This window comes from Tachypleus tridentatus, chromosome 12 (genome assembly GCF_004210375.1).
Source record: "Tachypleus tridentatus isolate NWPU-2018 chromosome 12, ASM421037v1, whole genome shotgun sequence".
NCBI lineage: Eukaryota > Metazoa > Arthropoda > Merostomata > Xiphosura > Limulidae > Tachypleus > Tachypleus tridentatus.
This window is the reverse complement of record NC_134836.1, coordinates 38,877,037-38,902,507: the sequence shown is the minus strand read 5'-3', so window position 1 is coordinate 38,902,507 and position 25,471 is coordinate 38,877,037. Positions and strand designations below refer to the sequence as shown.

The 25,471-nt window shown below is 34.2% G+C and overlaps 1 protein-coding gene across 5 annotated transcripts in view; it reads left to right on the top strand.

The window, feature by feature from the left end:
* The window catches only part of LOC143233074 (neural cell adhesion molecule 1-B-like), a 325,804-nt gene that overhangs the window by 243,951 nt on the left and 56,382 nt on the right, over nt 1-25,471 (top strand). For all 5 annotated transcript variants that reach the window (XR_013017951.1, XM_076468956.1, XM_076468957.1 and 2 more), the window contains exon 2: nt 14,029-14,364. Coding sequence is in view for 4 of the 5 variants with exons in the window: in XM_076468956.1 (XP_076325071.1) it covers nt 14,029-14,364 (336 nt within the window). In the remaining variant the exon portion in view is untranslated. The remainder of the gene's footprint in view (nt 1-14,028; nt 14,365-25,471) is intronic.

The following is a 25,471-nucleotide window of genomic DNA, read 5'->3' as shown; positions in this document are numbered from 1 at the left end:
AATAAATATATCACTGATGTAGATTTGTTTCTTTATTCTTGAAAAGACTATATAGGATCGCCCAAGAATGTTGCATACATACATTTCAGGAAGATATTTGTGGCTTGTTTTACTAGAGGGGTTGGGATGATCTTCAGAATGATATTGCGGTCTTGTTTTTGTCTCTGATCTTTCACTAAACTTTAGATCTTGGTCTAAGATTTGCGCCAATAAATTCCAGGTTTCAGGTTCTTGTCACTATCCTCTACACTTGATATTTGTGTCACTAGACTCTATGCTCTGAATCTGTAGTTCACACCGTTATAATCTACGTCATAGGTAAATGAATTCAAAAGCCATACAACCCTTTCAGATAGCCTTTGTTATATAGTTTTACCTGTTCATAGACAAAAGATAAACTTTCTCAATGACATTGGCATTTTATTTTCTGGTCTTATCAAGTGATTCTGGTAGATGGGGCTATTCTAGTGAAGGATATTGGATAGAGATTTTCTTCTACTCTTAGGTACGATACCCCGCACTCAAACCTGTGTTAGTTCTCTTGAAAACATACATGCTAGCAGGCAGCAGAATGAATGGATTGGTAGAGCTTTTATTTGCTGCAAATAATAACAGCTTCTATGTCTATTCTATATGGTGCATTTGATTTTCATGGTACTCTACAAGTCAAACTCTTATTCTTGTCCATGCAAGCTTTAGTAAGACTTGTATACTTAAACTTCTCTGTTGTACTGTTTCCCTTCCAGTAATGCTGCAATAAAAACTTCAGCAATGATTAGGGATTTTCAAAGCTGACGTCTCTGAGATTTCTATCCTGGAAGCGTTTTTTCAAGGTTGTATGGAGGTACCTAACGTATCCAGCCTCAGAATAACGGCTAAATACTCTTCTCTGCATTTCCAAATAGCTTCAACTATCTTAATATAAAGAACCTGACTAAGTACTATCGCCATGTGTATTAAATGCAACTTTTCTATGATATGCTTTGATTTTTACAGGTCTCAGAAGCAATTGCTGTGGTAGAAAAAACAGCCAATGTTGCTTTGGTGCACTTCCAAACGTTGACGAATGGTCATGCCACGGACTATCTATTGCTGTTAATTTGTTTGAGACATAATTCGGTAATACATCTTTTTTTTAATGTATATTGTCTTACACATCCTCTCTCTACACCCACAGTTCTCAGATGCCTAGGCTTAAGGTCTATATGCTTTTTTCCAATAAGGGTTTCACGTCCTCTAAGAATTCCTTGTTGCACAATATCGAATAAGGTAACGTATTCATTTCATCCGTAGGTGAAGCCAATTTCGAAACACAGTGTGATATTTCGTTTACTTCTATTTAAGGGTACGATATCTCGTGCTCAAACTCGTTTAAAGCCTTTATTAGTTCTGTATTACCATAAGAGATTTGATGGTAAGTCCAAGGTAAATGAATCTATAAATCATACAACCCTTTGTTATATAGCTTCACATGTTCGTAGACAAAAGAGGAACTTTCTTAATGACAATGGTGTTTTGATTGTAGTCTTATCAAGAGATTCTAGTAGATAAAGCTATTCTTGTAAAGGTTCTTGGCTTTTAATTCTGGATCTCAGGTGAAATACAGCATTATCAAGAATCATATCATCGTTTAAAGTTTGTGTTCTACAAGAGTGGCCTTCTTCAGCAAGCTTCTTGTTTCTCTGTTCCAAATAATAAACAGTTAACGGAAAGAGAATCGCGAATTCTCTAATTCACGTTTGGATTAAGCCTAACATATTAAAGAAAGACTAATTCAGAAATAAGCATACAGAGTGTGAAAAGTTCCATTTCAAATGTTTATTTAAAATATTACAAAACCACTGCTGTCTTGTTTCAACTTGACATTTCTTTGTATCTCTGAATCACTATTGTTTCACCACTAAAAGAACAAATATGACTTGCATACTTAAAAATTAAAAGAGACATTCAGCCTCTTTACACAAAATACTTGTTACAGGCTCTATTTGCCCATCATAATGTTCGAAAACAAAACTGAGCTGGTTTTGTTTGTTTTGAATTTCGCGCAAAGCTACTCGAGGGCTATCTGCGCTAGCCGTCCATAATTTAGCAGTGTAAGACTAGAGGGAAGGCAGCTAGTCATCACCACCCACCGCCATCTCTTGGGCTACTCTTTTACCAACGAATAGTGGGATTGACCGTCACTTTTTAACGCCCCCACGGCTGAAAGAGTTAGCGTGTTTGGTGCGACCGGAATTCGAACCCGCGCCCCTCGGATTACGAGTCGATCGCTTTAACACGCTTGGCCATGCCGGGCCAACTAAGCTGGACAAGAGCTATTATAGTTATTTTCAGCTTAAATATTTTGTCTTATAGGAAATCTTAACGAAAGTTTATTTGTTAACAAAAAAAACCACATTTCAAATAATACATATGTACGACGTACATTTTTGATTAAACAAATAAACATGACTAAGCTTATTGAAATATTATATATATTTCAAACATAGTTCACCTCTATCGAAATATGGAATATGACTCTCATTCTTGGAAAACAGTTCATATCTTAAAACTTCAAACATTGGTAAATTTATTACACTCCTTTTGTTCATTTTGAAAATCAAATTAAACAATTATTTTGGAATACTTGGGAGGAAAGAATTGTGGGTACGTGATTTGTTAAGTAAACTCTCATGTTAAATTACCTAATGTTTTATTTTACATCAAGCTTAAGACACGTAAAATATCATTGTGGATTTTATATAATAATGAATTTGATGTTTTGTTTAATTCTAATTTGCACATATTACATTTTTTGATTGTCCACAGCATATTAAAGCGAAAATAACCAGAATGTATAAAACTTCTCATGAAAGAACGAATCTGAGTGCCCTTAGAACTTGGTAAAATGTGATTAGTTCTTGTTTTAGAGTTATCCCAGTTGAATGCGAGAACACAGTCGCAGTTAAAATCATTCAGGTGTATGATCGTTTTCTTTCCTTACTAGTTGGCACATTTAGTTGAAACCACGTTCAACTTAAACTTGAGATAAGGCATCACCACTAGAAATTCTGTCATCGATTCTTAATGTTTCCGGATCAGCTCGGAAATAAAGAATAAAAAGTAAGACTTCATTAATTCGTATAATAAGCATTGGTCTCTACTTTCTAAAACTGTGCTTTGCTGGTATCGTTAACACGTATTCCATCATGCTGAAACTAATGCCGTCTTCCTGAATCTTCAATTATTTATTTTTGTCATGTACTAAGTCAACGTTTGATGTTACGATTATTCAAAAGCCACCTCTCAGAACCTAATGAGAATTACAAACGTTATTTTAATAATCACTAAAAAGTTTATTGTCAGATCAAGTCATAGGCAAGCTTTCCTCCACAGCAGCATACCTACCCTTCAATCAAATAGCGAAAGTAATTATTTTTATGCAAATCAGTCAATAGTCACAAGGAGACTTCATACATCTTGTACAATGCGATAAAAAATTAACACTCGTCTATACTATCAAAAGGACAATACTCTAGCACTTTCGAAACGTGGAATGATCTTCTTCAGAAGAGTAAAGATCTGTCCTCCTCTGATGAAGAAAAGTCTGTCTGCAACTTTATATGGTTCGTGTAATATGATTCATAAACTTTTCTTTTTACCCTTCGTGTTTCTTACTATCATGAATGTGTTTTCTGTGTGTGTGTTTTTCTTATAGCAAAGCCACAAAGGGCTATCTGCTCAGCCCACCGAGGGGAATCGAACCCCTGATTTTAGCGTTGTAATTCCGGAGACTTACCGCTGTATTAGCTGGAGGCATTTTATCATGAACACCTATTTACGTTGTTTTATGTTTTGCATTCCAAGTTTATATTGTGTTTATAAGTAGTATAAACATAAGCTTTCTCACTTCAGCTAGCAAATCTCTGAAACACCTAGAAAGTCGCTTATACACTATAACTTAGTAATCCTCTACTTCAACCCCTAATCCTACCTTTCCAGACTTAGGTGTAGGTATGTGTGCCGCGTTTCCAGCCACAAAATTAGCTGTCACAGCTTTCTATTTGGTTCGCGTCTTACTAATCCTTCGAGTAGTCAGGCCCGTACCTACAAGCTATTATTATCTCTAGTTCTAATGACAAACTTTAACAAAGTTGCTTATTGTGTTGCATTAACCTTAATGTTCATAATTTACTATAATCTCAAACAATGATCACTTACGCTATACAAACATAATTTGCTTAAGCATGGAAAGTATCGATTTTGTTTCTTAATATTATTACAACACAGCTTAGAAGCTGTCCTTAAGGCAGTGCAACTTAGTACGGCTTTCAGGGAAACATCATAAACGTAATGAGATTCTATGCTGTTTCAGAGCTAATTTGCGTGTCAGTACAAATTACAGTTATAGACTAGCCTTCTTAAACATATTTTTATAGGTTAAATCTATTATAAAAAGTTCTAGATCTAAAACTAAAATAATAGACTGAAGTCTACTTTAAAAATGACATCAGAAATTACATAGGTACAAAACAAGTACTAAACCACAGTCATGAACACACATAAACAAAAACAAGAAATCCTAGCGTTTTCAACAGAGTGACTAGTCCTATCTATTAATTGATTGTTCTTGAGTGCACAGTGACACAATGAGCTATGCGTAGTGAATACCGTGTTTCAGGGTTGTAAAGTTTTAGACTTGCCTCTGAGCCATTGGGGGAGCTGAACTCTTCAGAATTATAGAAAAGGAAGGAAATAAAAACTACCTGTCGAAAACGCTAAGATTTCATCGTATTTGTTCAATATGGCATATTTTATAAATGGAATTATACGATTATAAATGAAATGTATAACATAAAAAGCACTAAATATAGAAATTATATACAAGTGTAATATTATTCAGTAGTTCAAACTATTGATTGTTTCTCGGATAGTCTATTCATTCCAAACACTTTTACAGATTTCTACATCTTGCCTTTAGAATTATAATTCATAATAATGGCATTTTTGGACATTTGCAATTACTGGATCTGAGTAAAATTACATTGTTATAGCTGTGTATCCTCAGATACAACGACATGTTTACAGGTAGAAATAGCAATCAGCTAATGATAGCAGATGTATCTCAAAGATAAACCGAATTTCTGATTCTGACTGGATTGAATAAAGAAACCAAACACAATGTAAAAGAAAGTGCCAGTTCATCTATATTTAACAATCACAACGAAATACACAGGACAATTAATTGAGTTACTCCAACTGGTTTGTTTGTTTTCAGATATCCGTTCGAAACTACTTAAGGACCATCTGCGATAACCAACTCTAATTCCGAATTGATAGACTAAAGGAAAAGCCTTGTTTCCACTGCGGAGAATTAAACTCCGGATTTTGCCGTTGTAAATCTATAAACTTACACCCGTGCCATCGCAGGACATTAATTATATTTACGATCAATTGTTCATTTTTCAAATTAATTTCTGTTGTTTTGTGTTACTAGACATAATACGATGAAATGTTGGCCAGAATAATTTAACGAAATCTGCATATTTACCACTTCTGTTAAAGTTTATTAACTTTCACTTATAAATCATTTTTAGGAAACCTTTAGTATTAAGTTGAAACCCAAGGATATTTCAAAAAGTCATAATTATTTGTTTTGTTCATAGAATTAAAATAAACCAGATTTGTAATTGTATATTTATATATATATACGTATATTTTAAATTTTAATAGTAAAGAGAACGCGATAAGGATTTCCTGTATATGTATAGTTCTGTTGGAAAAAATTCACAACCTCTTAAGTACTTAAAATTAATAAATTTTTATAAGAACGATCTGGTTTGTTATGAATTTCGCGCAAAGCTACATGGAGTTTATCTGCGCTAATCTGAGCAAAAAAAAATTGAGCAGCTAGTCGTCACCACCCACCGCCAACTCTTCTGCTACACTTTTACCCACGAATAGGGGGATTTATCGTCACATGAACGCCCTCACGGCTGAAAGAGCGAGCATATTTGATGGAACGGGAATTGGAGCCCTCACGCAGCAAGTTGCGAGTCGAACGCTCTAACCACCTGGTCACGTTGCATATTTGTAAAAGTAATTTGAATCACATGAAAATATAATTTGATATTATACTGTTGTTTTAGCTGGACTATAGGCCTGGCATGGTCTAGCGCGTTAAAGCGTGCGCTTCGTAATCTGAGGGTCGCGGGTTCGCGCCCGAGTCGAGCCAAACATGCTCGCCCTCCCAGCCGTGGGGGCGTTATAATGTTACGGTCAATCCCACTATTCGTTGGTAAAAGAGTAGCCCAAGAGTTGGCGGTGGGTGGTGATGACTAGCTGCCTTCCCTCTAGTCTTACACTGCTAAATTAGGAACGGTTAGAGCAGAAAGCCCTCGTGAAGCTTTGAGCGACATTCCAAAACAAACAAAAAGCTGGACTATATTCCTTTAATGTGTATTCTCATGTTATTCCCTAATTTAGTCAAATAATATCAATTGTTCCTCTGTATATTTCTACGCTGCTTATTGAAGTACACACATACTTCCAGTGTACTATTTTTTTCATAGCTTTTTAGCCATTTAAGTGTCACATATTTCGCGTTCATTTTCGGAAGTACTCATTTTTTTACTTCTAAAAACAACAAAACAGAAAGTATGTTTCTTAGCGAATCAAAACGAACTCTAAGCAAATTAATAAAAACTCTCCTAAAAGTTCAACCATTTATGTGCACACCTTAATTTATGAGATTTCTTAAACGCTAATTAAAAACACTGAGCCATACCACTGTCAAAAAGGGAGTCTCCCTAAAGATCCAGTGAACATTTTATTCTTTAAAGGTTATCACAGAACAAGAAAACGTCGTTATTTCTGCGTGTTTGACTTTTATAACTACTGCATTTTATACCCTGCAATTATCTGAGTGAAGCTTAGTCTGAGATCAGGAAAACTTACACATGTTGTTAGTGAGAAGATTTAGTTTTCATGTTGGTCCGAAGTATCATATTTTGCCAAAAACAAGACTTATAAAGTTTTTCCAATTGCATTCTGTTACTACGTTTCGGAACAAAGAATTTCGGGTGGGAGCTTTGGTGTAGAACGAGGTAAAATGTAGACGTACATTTTGTGCATCAATATATCTGTCTACTAAACGTTAGAGAGAATTCAATTATATAACCAATGAGATATTAAGATTGTCTGTATTAGCACTAGAAGCTCGTAAATAATTAATTTAAAGGTATAAGAGTAACAATCTCCATTTAAACTAGGTGTGAAATCCTCACAAGATTCATTAAAATTATTCTTGTAACGTGTTTAGCACGTGAGTCGTGTTTACACGACGTTATAAGGTAACACTATAGGGTTGGAAAACACGTGCTCTGATAATCATTAGTTTATTGTTGTAATTCTTTTCACGTATGTGAAAGCTTGTTTCACGTAAAAATTAAATAGCAATGTTATATAAAGGTCTATTTACTCATTGAGAAAAAATGTAATTTAATAAACAGATTTAATAAAATTTATTGTTAGTGGGAGTTTATTGTACAAATATTTTAATGATATAGCTGGTTGTTACTGGAAAGATGCTGTAAAAATATTTTAATTTTACAGCTGGCTGTTATTTAGAATGTTATATCGTATAAATATAATGATACAGTTCATTCTTATATTTTATAAATGTTCGAATTTTACAGCTGATTATTAGTGAGAATGTATTTTACAAATATCCTTATATTCCAGTTGTATTTTACTAGGAGTGTATTGTACAAATGTTCTGACCTTAAAATATTTTCATTTATTTCGAAATGCACTCGACATGTATAATTACAGTTCTTCTACGTTCTGTTGACTTTTTGTTACATTTTTAATCTTTACGCAGTTTGCTAAAACTTACTTCTGTACCAACACATAATTACTCCGTAATTATTACTTGTACAAATCTGTTAGTAACTATTTTCATTTACAGCTTGAGAAAAAAATCTTACTTTTAACGTGTGAAAAATCTGTCAACAACTTATTTAAAAATGCTTCCAAGTTAAACATTGCTCGATAGTCATTTGAAAATACAATGGATGTCAGATATTTAGATTATCTATCGATTGAAAGATAAAGGCACCAAAGATATGGTTAGAAATTATTACATTACTTACAATTGGGACCCGGCATGGTCAGTTGGTTAAGGCACTCGACTCGTAATCTGAGGGTTCGAATCCCAGCTACACCGGTCATGCTCGCCCTTTCAGCCGTGGGAGCGTTATAATGTGACGGTCAATCACACTATTCATTGATAAAAGAGTAGCCTAAGAGTTGGCGGTAATTGGTGATGACTAGCTGTCTTCCCTCTCGTCTTACACTGCTAAATTAGGGACGACAAGCTCAGATAGCGCTCGTGTAGTTTGCACGAAATTAAAAAAAAACAAAAAACAAACACATTTCAATACACAACAGTGATTAGTGACATTAAGTCTAAAAATTGGCGATAATCGTGCTTCAATGTGTTTGTGTGTATCTTATGTTGTTAAGAATTTTGTAACGAACAAAGTCATGAGCACACAAGTAGTTTTGTTCGTAAATAGCTAAAATATATATATGTAAAACTCCGAAATGGTCAAGACCGCGTTGTTAATTCTAGTTTTCTAAGGAACTTCAATGATAATATTCGAACATTTCTTTTGTAAAACACCGAAAAGGTTTTTTTTTCGTAAATGTGGCTCTTAATATTTTGATTCTGGTTATTCGTTCTTTACAATTACGTATCACCCAGTTAAGCTTCTGTTAACTAGCATGCTGAATTAAAGATATTGTCTTTGTTATCTCTTCTATCAGAATACAAAATGGAACATTTGTCTTAGTTCATTTACTCTTCGAAAAAGCTGACGTCATTGCTTCTTTATTGGTCCACAGACACCCAGATATATTAAAGTAATAAAGCTGCCTTGAAAACCTACTTCTTTTATTTGTTTGATGTATAAACTGTGTTTTGGTGACAGAAGTTTGTTTGTTTTGAATTTCGCACAAAACTACTCGAAGGCTCTCTGTACTAGCCGTCCCTAATTTAGCAGTGTGAAACTAGAGGGAAGGCAGCTAGTCACCACCAACCACCGCCAACTCTTGGGCTACTCTTTTACCAACGAAATGTGGGATTGCCTGTAACATTATAACGCCCCCATGTTTGGTGCGACGGGGATTCGAACCCGCGACCCTTGGATTACGAGTCGAACGCCTTACCACACTTGGCCATGCCGGGTCCTCTAGTGACAGAAGATTTCACTTTGTTTGAACAATGAAAACTATACAAAAATAAACAAATAATATAAATTATCCTACTGTATAATAGGTGTGATATTACCCAGAAACGAATTATTTCAAACACTAATTAAGAGTACTGTTGCTGTCTACACCATTCATGATTATTCAAGAAATATAAATCATAAGCTTTTAATCATAAATTAAAGCGGAGTAAGTAAGATATACTGCAATCTTGTTTTATGTTATTTTCATTAACAATTGACTTAAAATGTTTGATATATCTGTTTCTATCTGTTATTTTTTTATTATAGAATTGTGAACTTCGAAAATTGATGTTAAAATGAACTAAATATATTCTAACTGGCTGAACGTCGTGAGAGACTTTTGTATTATTGTCGTAAATATTGCTCACAGTGAAAGTCGGAATATATAAAATAATGTATTTTACCAGTTATAAGTAAAAACGTAATAGTAGCATATTTTATTATCTATATTCATTAATGGTTTGATCGCTAGATGTGATCTATTTTGAAGAGTAGATTGTTTTGATCATGAATTAACAGTAATTAATTATTAATAAGTAAGTTTGAAAATTATGTGAGTGTATTACTGGGCTAGTCAATGGACCTTGAAAATCCATTAACTACGAATTTCTTATTGAACATATTACGTCCAATGAAAACTTTGTCTTATATTTTTACAAGTGGGTGTATGCTTGAGCTAGTTCAATGAGAATTTCTTTTCCATTAAAAGTATTGTTTTCGTCTGAATATTTTCCAAACTTTGATAAACTACTAAAAACATAAAGTGTGCGAGTTCTGTTGCTTTAAGCCCTTGATGAAATGTTAAAGGTTCTTATCTTGTTTATTAAGTTGTTTCTTTTGGTTATTTTAGGACATGATACATTCACTTCGTAACGACTACCCGAGACAGAGAGATCCAGTTTTGTCTCTGGATATTCTTTTGTTAAATCAAGTTACTGATGTTTAAACAAATACTTTCATTTCGCCAGCAGCAGTGACAAGTAGAAAAAACAATGAATTTTATTCTTCGACAAATTGGCTTAAGTTAAGGCTCGTGTATAAAACAGTAGAAGTTGATTATCTTCTGTCAGCAGATAAACTGTGATCTCACAAACGCTAAATGTCATTTTTAACAACACTGTGTTTCGAAGTAAGATGTTTTTAAGTCTTTAACGAAATGTTCATAATTAGTTTTTAAAACAATGTTTAACTATTTACATTAGAGTTGAGATAACGCTAATGGATTCGGATGAACTAATATGCGTTTACCCTGTTTAACTGTTTACAGTAGAATTGAAATGACACTAATGTCTTTGAATAAACTCTTATGTGTTTAACTACAACTACATCAGCAAGTAATGTAAAAGAACTAATTTTTCTTTTGTTCTTGAATGCAAAAATACATTTTTGGTATTCCGAAATGATTTTAGATATAATTTATTTAAGTGCTGTCAAAAAGCACTACTAGCGCTGGAGCGGAAATAATTTAAAGTGAGTGTATGCAAAAAACGTAATAATAAGATAACACCTTCCTTTTAATGAATATGGCGTTATATATCCTTGAAGAATGCAGGAAAAAATATATTGGAATTATGTACTTTTAGTAATCTGAACAAGAATATCTGAGCTTAAATTGATTTATTTATATGTAACCTATAGATTTGTACGTCAATAGATCCTCAATAAAATGTTACGGTAAGTCCACCGAAAGCAGGAATCGAAGATCACTTGTAAAAATTAGTGATTTGGTGCAAAACAGCGATTATATTTTTAATGTAACATCTAATTCGTCTGAAGCGTCATATACCTTATATAACATTTTCGAAAAGCTTTTGATATTTTTGCCGTGTTTTTGTGGAAGTAATGTAGATTCGCTAATTCTCGGCTGCCCCACAAGAGATAACGTTTCCGTCTACCAAACTATAATTATATCTTTCTTAACTGCACAGTAGCTTAACGTCAATGTTTTGTTGTCGTTCTATTTAAAAAGCGTAATTTTTTCTGACGATGAAATTACTCTAGATTAGTATACTAACAACTAAACTGCTCATTTTTCGACACTTTCCAGCGCGAGGACTAACGAATCAGAAGTGTTCAAGCGGTTAAAGAAGAAAGAGAAAAAAAAACAGATTTAAAAATTTTATGAAAAGATCAGTTGCTGAATATACTCAATGGATGAAGAAAAGCTTTGCGTTTAGTGTGATGACAAAAACTTTCAATCTCAGTTCCAGTTTAAAACAGTCGAGTGTGGAAAAACGGGAAAACAACTAAATTATGAATTCTTTCGTCATCAGAACGTATTGTGATTCGTTGATGTTAGTTGGGATTTATTTGTCTCTATATTTAAGAACGTTATTACACGTTGTTAACTCGCTTTGCTAATAAAACAAACAAAATCCGTTAAGTGTATGATGTGGTCACTGTTTTCTGACATGTAAAACAACCTGTTAGTCATTATCAGCTGAATAATAAGCCACACTGCAATCCGAAAAGCATATTACTAACTGGTCGTGTTTGTTTTTCTTTTATCAAACAGAAATAATCCCTGTATATATTACAAGCAACGGTTACTGACTTATAAAACAGTCAACAATCATTTAGTTATCACCATTAGATTCCATCTAGGAACATAGGGCCGCAATCGCTTGCGTATTCTTCAACAGGTATTTAAGTGAGTAGGTTGTTAGCCCACTGCACTGAGCCGTCCCTAATTTAGCAGTGTAAGACTAGAGAGAAGGCAGCTAGTCATCACTACCCACCGCCAATTCTTGGGCTACTCTTTTACCAACGAAAAGTGGGATTGACCGTCACATTATAACGCCCCCACGGCTGAAAAGGCGAGCATGTTTGGCGCGACGCGAACCCGCGACCCTCGGATTATGAGTCGCACGTCTTACGCGCTTGGCCATGCCAGGCCCAACAATCATTTGCTTAGTGTTAACTAACTTACAATATCTGGTCATCCCATAAATAATGTCCGAAAATTTAATACAGAAAGACATCATCATTGCTGTCTCTGTAAAATGCTTTAGTGACTAAAATATGTAGTAGGACGTGTATATGTAAAGAAACTAACCCAATTCCACTTTTTTAGATTATTAATCAAATAAACCCTGATGAAGATAGGCAAATATATATATATATAGGCATATAATACTTTACGAGTTCAAAGAAGGCAACAGTGCAGTATAAACTACACGAAACATTCAAAGTGTTTTTAAGATGCGGAGTCTCTCAATGAAAAAAAATGTCGAAGGTGGTTTCAAAAGTTCAGATCAGGTGACTACACCTTGAGCAATGCGTCATGTTCAGGTCGTCCTGTTGAGTTTAATGATGACTCGCTGCTGGCTGCACTTGATGAAGATTGTGCTGTAACAATTAAAGAACTAGCAGAGAAGATTAATTCAACCCATTCAACAGTTCACCGTCATCTGCAACAGCTTGAAAAGGTGTCAAAAATTGAAAAATGGGTCCTCCATGATTTGACAAAGCCAACCTTAAAGCAAGAGTGGACATTTGCGCTTCTTTGCACTCTCGTAAACGTAACTCACCTTTTCATGACAGGTTAATGACTGGAGATGATAATGGATATTTTATAAAAATGTAAGTGCCGCGGTCAATGGCTCAGTGCAGGTAAACTGTATAATTTACAGCTCATAATGGACCTCCAACCTAGGAAAGTCTTGTTAAGCTTTTGGTGGGATATTGTTAAGTGTGATGCACTTTGAGTTGCTGCCACTCAACGTAACAATTACATCAGACCTCTAGAGTCAACAGTTAGAGCGCTTGAATGTTGCACTAAAAGAAAAGAGGCCTGCTTTAATCAAACGCAAAGGTGTTGTGTTACCTCAGGATAATGCACGGCCCCAAACAGCAAGGATCACATCTGCAAAAATTGAAGAACGAGACTGTAAAAAACCTCCATACTCTCTTTATTCCCCATCTGATTATTGTCTATTCCGAAATTTGCAGAACTATCTTGATGGAAAAGAGCTTAGAACACATGAAGATGTCAAAGCTAACCTTTTTACCTTCTTCTTCTCCAAACCCCAAGAATTTTATAGAAGTGGCATTCAGAAGTTTATGAATCGTTGGCAAGAAGCATTTAATAATAATAGAACATACATTATTGATTAAATAACATTAAAAGCGTTTGAAATACTTTTCTTTTTCTGAACCTAAAATCGGAAATTATTCAAGGGATGACTTGATACAAACAATGATTCTTCAATCATTGTTAACTGATTTATAAAACTAAAATCCTTCAGCAATACATCTACTCAAGTGTGTAGTCAACTGACCTAATAATTGGATAATATTCCCTGGAAGTCTTACCAGTTATCATTAATTGACTTATCAAACACATAAGAATCCTTTAGATATCCTACTAAAATATTATATCTCAGTTATCAAACCAATTAAAACAGTGTAGGCGCCATAATAGACTCCATTATGTTTATATATCGAGCGAATAAAAGTGCGTATATTTTGACGATTTAAATATATTATTGCATGGAAAATTTTATGATGCCAACAGTTCTAATAGTACACTTCTGAATCACCTATCCTCTAGAAACGTTAAAATATACTTTGAAATAGTCTCAAGGGATAATATGCAACCGGCTATGGAGATCTGACGAAATATCCTACAAATGAATATTAAGATACATAGTTATTTTTGCCGAAGTACTGGTTTGCTGTTGGGTTTAGAGACAAGTTGTATATATATATATATTATGTATCTAATAACACCCCTTAATATTCATCTTTACAGCTTCCATATTGTATACAGCAGTCGTCCGAGGCAAAGTGGCTCTTCCATGTGACATCTCTTCCCCTTCCACTGATGACTCCGCGGCTCTCATCCTGTGGTACAAAGATGACTCCGCTCAGCCTATTTATACACTGGACGCTAGGAGAGGTAATGTTGACCAAGCCCACCAGTCCTCCGGTCCTCAGTTAGAGAATCGCGCTTACTTTAACATGATCAACAGGCCAGCGTTTCTCCAGCTGGATCCAGTACAGGAAGAAGATGCAGGAGAATACAGGTGCAGGGTGGACTTCCACAAGGCCCGGACTGTCAACACGGTCATCACGTTGAAAGTTATTGGTACGTTAAAGATATTCGTTTTAAATTTAAGCAGTGAATAGGAATTCTGGCGTTCATAGAAAAAAAAACATTTATGAATGGCATACATATGATAATTCGAAAGTATTAAAGTTTCTGGTATGTTGGTAAATTTCACAAAATCTGCACTTCTGTTTGTCGACAAACTAATTTCGTTGAATGTTTTGTTGTTATCACTAAACTTGCTTCTAGTGTTTTATTTTACTTTGAAAGCTGTTGTTGTTACTTCTTTTAACGCAGAGCTACACAATGTATAATCTGCGTTATATTCATCGTTAAGACTGCGTCATGAATTTTAGCATTATAAGCTCTGAAGCTTATCGCCGAACCACCAGGACATCTATTTTAAAAGACTTATAACGTTAAACCGAAGATTAGTAAGTTTTCAGCAATATTCAGCAGTTTTAACTTTCGGATTCTGTGATAATAAAATAGCCATCGTTGTTCCCTTAAGAACAACACATAAAAAAGCCAGCAAATGTCTGTCTTTAATTTACTATATTTAAAAAAACAGAATGGTGAGTAGGCTAAAACAAAATTCATAAATATATTAAGTGGAACAGAATATTTATTTTACAAAAATAACTTCTTATTCATTAGATAACGACAGAATTTGTTGGTTGCGTAAGTTATATTTTAGTGATATATTAAGCCACGAAAATAAAACGAAATAATTATTAATCGTAAAATAAATTTGACCTATCGCTGTTTTATTTATGTGTGTGTGTTTTCTTATAGTAAAGCCACATTGGGCTATCTGCTGAGTCCACCCAGGGGAATAGAGACCCTGATTTTAGCGTTGTAAGTCAGTAGACTTACTGCTGTACCAGCGGAGGACTGTTTTATTTATGTGTGTGTGTTTTCTTATAGTAAAGTCACATTGGGCTATCTGCTGAGTCCACCCAGGGGAATATAGACCCTGATTTTAGCGTTGTAAGTCAGTATACTTACTGCTGTACCAGCGGAGGACTGTTTTATTTCCTAACGACAAGGGAAGACACTTAAAAAGGTGGAGATAGTATAGCAGACCAAGATGATTCTGCACTACATATCAAATTAAATGCCAAAAATATATCATATTAGTAACTGTTGTTGCACATTATAATTTATTTTGGACGAGTCTCCTGTTTATTATGTTTTGTTAGGTATGTTAACGTATTACTATTTCAAATAATATAAAATTTCAATATATCAAATCTATGTTATTTGCCAACAAGACTGATACACATAATTTCATTTTTAACATAAATATATTTTAATATGTAAAAATAAAATATACAATTTATAATAACCATTATTACTAATAACTATTAAAATATGATGGTTTATATACAAGAGCTTTATAAATTTACAAATAATACTGATTCTTATATCTGGTCTAGAAATGAATATTTTAACCGGCTATTCAGGCCTACGATAGGCAAATGAATTCGGAGTTAATACTGTTGCACTACGCTTAAGCTGAATTTATAAGCTGAATTTTTACCGACGAATATATATAATGTTCTCGTAGAAATACTAATGTCTGAAGTTATTCAGTGAAATTGAATTGTTTGTAATATTCGAAACCTACAAACTTTCCTGGTCAAATTCTGTAGTTTTGCGATTAATAGGCATTGATAACAATTACACTATGTAACAAAATTTTTACTTTTACTTGTTCCAAGGCAGACAGACTTATTTCCCAATTACTTATGCCTAAAGTAAAAGGAAATGACCTATTTTTCACTTCAACCATTGCTTCTGTGGCCTGAGTAATGAAATTTTCAAATTTACCCATTTTTTAGAACATTCCAGGTAGATTCAGTGATGAGTAGCTGATAGTGAATTTTCTCGAACTTACAATAATTTTCAAGAACGTTCTAGTATGTTGTAGGACTTACGATAATTTTCAAGAACATTTTAGAATTTTCTTCAACTTTCTATTGTAATATATATACAGGGGCTCACCACCCACCACTTCAGTTTAGTTCTAGCTGCCTAAGTGAATACATAGACCTATCTGATTTTATCAGAGATGGCATCAAGAAGCTGCAAGCATTCTCTGGACGCATTCTACTATGTATGTGGCCAACTTATCAAAACAAGAGCGAAAAATTACTCTGTGACAGCATCTACTAAAATGTGTGAAGCCTACAAAACATATTTCGGCATGCCTGTCAGGGATCAAGACAAACTCTGAGCACCTCATTTTACCTGCGAGCATTGCAAAAAAACTCTAGCAGGTAAGACGAACAACTTTTGCTTGCTTGAATAGTAAGATTTTATATTATATAAATTTTAGACCTTTCAAAATTTAAATATACTTTTTTAATTTCTAATAGTATAAAAAACTATCACGTATAAAATATTTTGCATGGACCTCTTACACATGAGTTGTGGATGAAATACATTTATTCTTCATAATAACAATTTTAATTTGCTCTTTTGTAGGATGATACAGAGGGGAAAAGAAAGCTATGAAGTTCGCTATTCCAAGAATTTGGGGCAAGCCCACTGACCACTCAAGCAATTGCTACTTTTCCATGGTGGACCCTTCCAAACGTCGGGCTGGCAAGAATGCATTTGCTATCATCTATCAGGACGTCACATTACCCATCGCCCCAGTGCCACACTGCCGTGAGCTCCCTGTACCCACTCCGCCAGAAAGAAAGCAGCCATCCTCAGAAGAGAGCAGCAAATCAGAAGAGGAGGTAGACGTTGGAGATCCAGATTACAATTTCAGAGGTGCAGCTGGTGAGCGAAACCCATACTACCCCAACCAAAAAGACCTCAATGACTTGGTCAGAGATCTTGGTTTTACGAAACAATTTGTCACAACTCTTGATAAGGAGTCTACAGCCTTCAAGTACCTTCAAGACATTTTCCCTAAGCTGTCTGAAGCAAAGGTCGAAGCTGGTGTCTTCGTTGGACCACAAATAAAGAAGATCCTGGAGTGTACAGAATTCTTCAAGAAGCTCAGTAGGAAGGGAGAAAGGCTTGGAGCTTGCATTTTCTCCCTTTAGGCCTCAATACGGGCTTATTCAAGACCGATTTGTTTAAGTTTTTACTGGAATTATACCTTATATTAATCACTGAACTAAGATAGGCTGGTGAAGAAACTAGAATATTTCTCTGATGCTTCTCCAAACAATAAATCATCATCAACTAATATTTCAGCAATGTATGTTTTAATTCATTCTTCCAGGACAAGCAAATTAATTCTGAGTTGATATTGTTACATATAGCTTTAGTTAACGCAGCCTTTTCTTGACTATCTTCAACGTTACAAGCTCACTTTTTATAGAAGAAGGTATCTCATGTCCTCGTAAAAATAATAACATTCAAAGTAATCCACTGAGGTTGAACGGTTTGTAATGTTCAAAATCTATAAACGTTCCTGGTCAAATTCTGTAGTTTTCCAATTAATAGGTGTTAATAACAATTACACCTTACTAGGCCTATAGCACACTGACTGTAACTGTCCATTAATAACACTCCTTCAGTCTATCAGGCTAGCAGCTTGTTATATGAATCATGCGAGTTTGTAAAAATGTAAACAATGTTCTAGTGCGTTTCCATAAAACAAATATTATTTATTGTTACTCTAAATAAACCTTTACAAATTTCGAAAACAGGCTTTCGCAATACACGGTTAATAATATACGTCACATCCAAATGAGAAAACTATACTGAAAGAAACGTAACCACGTTTTGTTTAGATAAACAACCAATTAACTATGATACAAAACGTTTGTGTTTCAGTGAAGGCTCAAAATAAAGAAAGAAAATATGACAGTTGTATTTATTCCATAATTATAAGGATTCAGTTCAAATGTTTTGCAAAAATATATTTGCATGTCTGCTTTCATACATTCTGGTAAACAAATGCAATTTGTTAAAAATGTGTTTGATTTTTAGATATATAAAGAACAGATTTGCATTTTGTATCTTCATTTTATATATATTTCTACACAGTAAACTACACAAAAGTTACGTGATTTGAACGTTGTAATGATATTTACTAAAAATTAGAAAGCAGCGTTGGTAATTTTTTTCGGACATATTGAACGTTATTTACTGACAAACATGTCAGAATTTCTGAAACAATACAGTTTTTTACAAACCAAAAACAGAAGAAAACTTATATTTTGACTGCGTTTATTTTCATTGCGTAAAACAAGCAAACTTTGATTTCATTCTAATTTATACGCGATCAGAATTCAGTTCATGAAATTACGACACCTTCAGAGATAGGTTTCAATAATAAAAATGAGAAGTCTAGTTTTCCTGTATATTATGAAAATGCATTACAGTTTAGTATTTCTCATTCTCATTCGCTCAGTACAACAAACAGCATTTCTCTCATTTACTTTGTGGACTTCAACAAACTTCTTAAGACTGAAGAAAATAAAAGTTGAATCTAATGACTTCATTACACTTCTATTTCATTAACAACTAAGAGATGAAAATACCTAGCTTATATTTTTTCTTCATATCTGTCTAATATACAAGAAAAAAAGCATTACCTTTCCTTCGTCTATTACATCCAGACCGAATATGTAGCTTATACTGTTATAAGTTGATAAAAGCCATCTGCCCAGATTTTTCTAATAGTGTGAATGTATAGTGCTTGTGTTCAACCCAATAACAGTACCCTGATATAATCACTAAATCTTGTCATTGTTTACCAACTATGCATTGTGCAACCATGTGGACAGTTATACTGGATATGAGTTATATTATGGTCTTTGTTTCTATTTTTGTTTTCACTATAAGGTATTATACGCTTGTGTTAAATGGCAAAGCTATGGGTGGTGTGATTCCCTCATCCCTTGCATGTCTATACTCAAAATCTTTTTGTACCATACTTTTATCTGCATTTTTTAAAGGAAAACGTTTTTGACCTTTTTTTGCATATTTTATGCTGATACTTCTAAACACACTTTGAAAACCGTCTTAACTTGATTATAAGACTCAACGTTTAACTCATATGCTAAACTTTTTCAGGTTACATGTTAAAAAGCTCAAAACCATAATTTTGAAAGGCTATTGCATGCATTGCTACTTTCCCTTCAATTGAGTTTAAATCATTTGAATTAGAAATCTGTTTAATATTTACATGAACTTGTTTCTAAATTATTTAAAAATAGGATCGACTGAAACATTTCTCATAAAATGTGAATTACAAATCACAGATAAGCTTACTAATACGTACTGAAGCTACACGAATTACTTAAAGAACTTGGGTTATGTACCTACTGCTAAGTTGATGTAGAGCTTGTTATACTTGGACAGATAGAGTCTGGTCTGTTGTTCCCAAGGGGGTGATGAGAAAGAAGTGTGTTCCGTAGAGTAACACTCTTTTTCTAATTCCGTTCGTATAATGGAAAGATTAGAAATCAGATTCCCAAATGAGTTGATGAATCAGCGATACACGACTGGCCAAGCTACATGATTGCAGATTCTAAGCTTCGTTTTATTCAACGAAACAGGAGTCCATGCAATATCGAAGATCTAATAACCTGTTAGTTTCGATGTTACAAATATATTAAATATTAATGGTGTACTTTAAGTCCTGGCATAGACTGATGTTTAGAGCGGATTCGAATACTGTCGCCGATCATGCTTACTTTTTCAGTCTTAAGGGCGTAATAAAGTTACGGTCAATTTCACTATTTGTGGGTAAAAAAAGCCTGAGAAATGGCGGTGGGGATGTTAACTAGCTGGCATCCCAATAGTCTATCACTGCAAAGGTAGAGAAGGATAGTCCAGATAATCCTGAAGTAATTTTGTGCGTACAGCAAAACAAACTTAACAGTTCCTAAATTAGCGTCCAGATTATACAAATATGTTAAAATAGTAAACGCCTACTACTTCGTCCATTTTGAAAGATCGTGTAATTTCAAGAGTTTTAGGCTGTATTAAGAATACGAATATTAAACACTTACTATTGTATCTTATAAAGGAGGTTAAAGATAGTCATGAAAAAAAAAGAGATAAACATTTTGTGTTGTTAGATTTCCTTAACAAAGAACAATATTCAGGGCCCGGCATGGCCAGATGGTTAAGGCACTCGACTCGCAATCTGAAGGTTGCGGGATCAAATTCTGGTTACACCAAACATGCTCGCCCTTTCAGCCGTGGGGGCATTATAATGTAACGGTCAATCCCACTATTCGTTGGTAAAAGAGTAACCGAAGAGTTGGAAGTGGATAGTGATAACTAGCTACCTTCCCTCTAGTCTTACACTGCTAAATTATGGACGGCTAGCGCAGATAGCCCTCCAGTAGCTTTGCGTAAAATTCAAACCAAACAATAATCAGTGATTAACTTACGTGGTATTAAATGTCATGCTTTTCCTTATAATTGAGGGAGTTACCTGATCAATAAAAATATTGTAAATCTGATTTATTTGTGAAATAATGACAACAATTAGCTCATTAAAAAGGATTCTGATATATCTTATTACTAATTACTAGATTACTTCTTTCGATCTAAGAAGAATATTAAGCAGAAAAGAATTAAAGAATAATCATTATCACGAACCTTCCTAAACAATGAATTAAAAAAAACTAATTTTTTGGCTGCTTTTTTGGTATTTAATTAATAACTCGTCAGCACATTCACCTCCATAGTTTCAAGTTTTATCCTAGCTAATTTTTAATACATCCAAAGATAACTCAAATACCTTGACATTTAGTTAGCATTTTAGAATATAGAATCGGAAAGATACACTTTACATACTTTAATGGGTTTCCGTATTTTGTATCCAATTACCTGATATCTACAAAATCGATAGCTGGATTATCTTTTCATTTAAAGTTTCATGAAATATTCATAAATTCGTGTATTTTATAGGCAGGATGAACATACAATAATAAACTATATATATGTCGACTCAACAGTATGAGTCTCCGCGTGATTAGTCGTGTAGAATGTACATTATTTAAGGATAAAATATTATACAGATGTGCTTTAAAATATTATACAGACAGTTTAGTTTACATAGAAATGTTCCTATAACCAATTTATTTTCCAGACAGGGATGTATGAACAAATACTCTTAAAACAACAACAACACCAACAGGGGCGCGCATTAAAATGTCTAGAAAAAGTGAAGTTGCCTGAACCTCACATCATTATATTAATATTATTAACATTACTATTGTCAACACTTCTTCCGGTGCATACCTAAGATGTTTTAAAGCATGTCCAAACATGTAATGTGTATGTAACTTATCTTATGACATGGCTTCACTTCAAGATGAATATGCGTAAGAAACCTGGAACTTGATCTTTTCTATCAATCAGTTCTTCATTATTTACCAAACCTTTCCAAGTTTAACCGATTTAGTAGCATCGAACTTTAAGAGCCACAAATTGAACACTTTTTGAAAAGTTTTAAATTTAAATTTAAAATATACAAGTTTTCTTTTTTCAATTTAATTTTTGTATTTTATACATTTTATTTTTTAATGTATATTTTTATTAGGTTTTCCTCGGAGAAATTTATATAATTTCTGACATTATTTCTCTTTAGACTTTTCAAACAACTATTTTTCTAAATTTCATTTGTGTTAGACTTTTTCAAAAGCTTAACTCTTTTTAACCCTATAACTGGATTTCTTCTATATTCTTCTGACAAATCTTTATATTACCAATTATGTATATTTTGATATATATATAAGTAACATGTGATTTATAAACCTTAACAAATAATTTGTATCTAGCCATGTTAACGTTCATATTTTTTCATGGAGCTTTCCATTAAATCTTTATTCTCTCCCATAGCAGAGTATAATTTAAGAGAACGAATAACTCATTAAATCTTTATCCACTGCAAGCATGGCACAAAATAAAAAAGATTTAAGTTTGATAAGTTAGATCCACCTAGGAATGAATAAGAACTACATAGAATCATTGTTCTGTGTTTTGACTTAATATATTACAACTTAGGTATGTGCTTGATTGTTTCAGTTTTGATTCATATTCTTCTTAGTAAGCACATCAAAGATTTCAAATCAGAAGTACATAAAATATCATTTAAAATCTGCCTCTTGTTCTCAAGAACTCAATGCTCCACAGACTTTAAATTTAATACCAGAACTCCTTACCTAGATTGGAACTGTCACAGGTAAATACGTGTCTAAAATGTTAATTATATACAGTATAAAAATAATGCAGTTGTAAAATATGTAAGCTGGCTAACCAAAGGGGCTCTTTGTGTTTAACGAAATCATTAGGACCTCACCCTCTACTTCACAAGAATAATTTTTATTAGAACTATAAAGCTTAATTTTTCCAAACGATTAGGCAAAAAATAGTTATATTTAGCAGATATGGATGTTTCGTTTGTTTGTCTCTTTGTTTTTTTTTTGTTTCAGAATTTTTTGGCACAGGTACACAAAAGGCTATCTTCGCAGAAGCGTTCCTAATTTTATACTGATGGACCAGACGGTGTCTTTAGTCAACAGCACCCATCGTTAACTGTTCAGCAACTCTTGTCTGACAGAATACTGGGATTTTGACAGTCTCTCTTATAACGCAATCACAGCCTCAAAATGCTGAACGAATCACGATCTCACAGCTTTAGCATTCTAACCGCTGGGTTCCCCCCTGATACAGCGATAAGATTACGAATTTACGGCGCTAAAATCAAGGGTTCAATTCCTCTCGGTAGACTCAGCAGATAGCCCGATGTGGCTTTGCTATAAGAAAGCACACGTACACACACTCTAACCACTGGACCACACACGGTCTAAAATATCAAATGGAAAATTGAAAACAAGACATGACGTATTTTTTTCCTGTATTGTACCAAATTCCAATGATTAGTTGATATTTTAATGTTTCATTGTTTTTAGTATTTCTATGAGGATTAGTAAAAATGACAGACATTTTTTCGTTTAAAAGTTGTTGTTTTTTTATAAGTTATCTAAGTTTTGTGCAAAATCAACAGCCCATAACAGCAGATGGCTCAAGAGACCTATTGGATTGAGACTAGCGGCCTTTTCTCTTTTCTTTTTGTCATTTCATTCACTGGATAGTTTCTGCCTTGTGGAATAACTCTTAGTGATAAGGACACGATATAGTCCAGCTGTATTGTCCAGTAGTCTGAAATCTGTATTACGAATTTATTCCCTTTTTCACAGGCATTGCTGAGTTATTACCGATGACGAAAGAGTCCACAGCGCATTCGTGACTGATCCCACACAAACACCTTAACTGAGTCACTTCAAGACTGGTTGTGTTTTTTCCTTACACACTGTGATTGTTCTTTTCGTTTTCGTACTGTGGAATAAGGCGCCTCCAATCGTAAGGAAAAAACGAAATCGGAAATCATCCGTAAACAGTGGCTGCTGTTAGTAACGAGGTTGCATGGCAACTTAAACGATTCTCAAACCAACGTATAACCGAGCTTGATTGGAGAAAAATATTTCAACTTATAAAACCACAGTTTTCACGAAATGCGAACGTCATTGACGAGTAAAATCTCCAGATATTTTTCTAGATATATTTTGGAAGTAGTTTCACCTTTCCCAGTTTATTATTTTTGAAGTCTCAAGCTGAATTTTGTGTAATATTATCCTTTCTTGTCACTGACCATAGCTTGTACTGCCACATAGCATGAACTATGAAAAACTCGAATTTTCTGTGAAAGTGATAAACTTAAATTTTTAAAGGGTAGTACTATACTTTTAAGTCATGTGTGGTTAAAGAACAACCACTTTAAGCACTGTTATATTCACCACGTCTTTGAATATTGATGAATAGCTTAAAGATCACTTATAGTTCAAACTGATGAAATAACGGATGTTTTTGTTTCTAGAACGACATTCGCTATTTTAGTCCAAAATTTTGTGACCCGGCATGGCCAGGTGGTTAAGGCAATCGACTCGTAATCCAACGGTTGCGGGTTCGAATCCCCGTCACACCAAACATGCTCGTCCTTTCAGCCATGGGGGCGTTATAATGTGACGATCAATCCCACTATTCGTAGGTAAAAGAGTAGCCCAAGAGTTGGCGGTGGGTGGTGATTACTAGCTGCCTTCCCTCTAGTCTTACACTGCTAAGTTGGAGATTTGCTAGTGCAGATATCCCTCTTGTAGCTTTGCTCGAAATTCAAAACAAACAAACAAACCAAACCAAACCCAAAGTTTCTTTCCTTGTATGTCGTTGAATTTCGTGATAAACTACACAAAAGCTAATTACGCTAGCCATCCATAATTTTGAAATCAAAGAACAGGTGGTTAATCAAGACTGCTTTCTGTCAAATCGTGGACTGCTCTAATCGTATAGTGGGATTTGACCATCACTCCTATGATTCATTGATGGCTCCATAGTTTAGAGCGACAATTTTGGGCTAATGGTCGCGAGCAATGACCAATTGGCTTCACAGTCCTAGTTGAGTAACTATTAGGTCACGCCCGGACCTTTGCCTTGGATGACCAAGCTGGAAAATCTATTCACGCCTTTACGATATTTCTCAATTTTAAATATAGCTTCATTCTTTCAGCGAAATTTTGTGTGGGTTTTCTTATACCAAAGCCACATCGGGCTATCTGTTGTGTCCACCAAAGGGAATCGACCCCCTAATTTTAGCGTTGTAAGTTCGCAGACTTATTGTCGTCCCAGCAGGGGATGTAAAATTTTGAAGACTTAAGTTATATATTTGACTATATTCATATATCAGCAAATGCATGTGCAAACACAGTTACATATCCAAACAGTCTGACAAATATATAAAATAATAAAGCTATTGATGAAATAAAAGTATGTTTTAATCAATCATTCATCCAAGCATTATGTGATTTTAGAAAGGTGGGAAGAAAACTTAATTTAGTTAAATAAATACTAAGGTTGTAATAGAGCTCCTCTTTAAATGCCTGATATAGACTTCGAAGTGAAAGCAAATATTTGGTTACACTAGGTCAATAGGAGAATTATGTATGTATTGTTTTTTATGGGACGCACGAAATCTCAGATCCTTAGTCTGTACACTAACCACTGAGTTATATTGGGCCCTAGTCAGAGAGCACATTTCGATAGCATTATTACCTAGGGATAGTAGTAGCTAGTAGATCATTCTAAAGGCGCCTTTCGCACG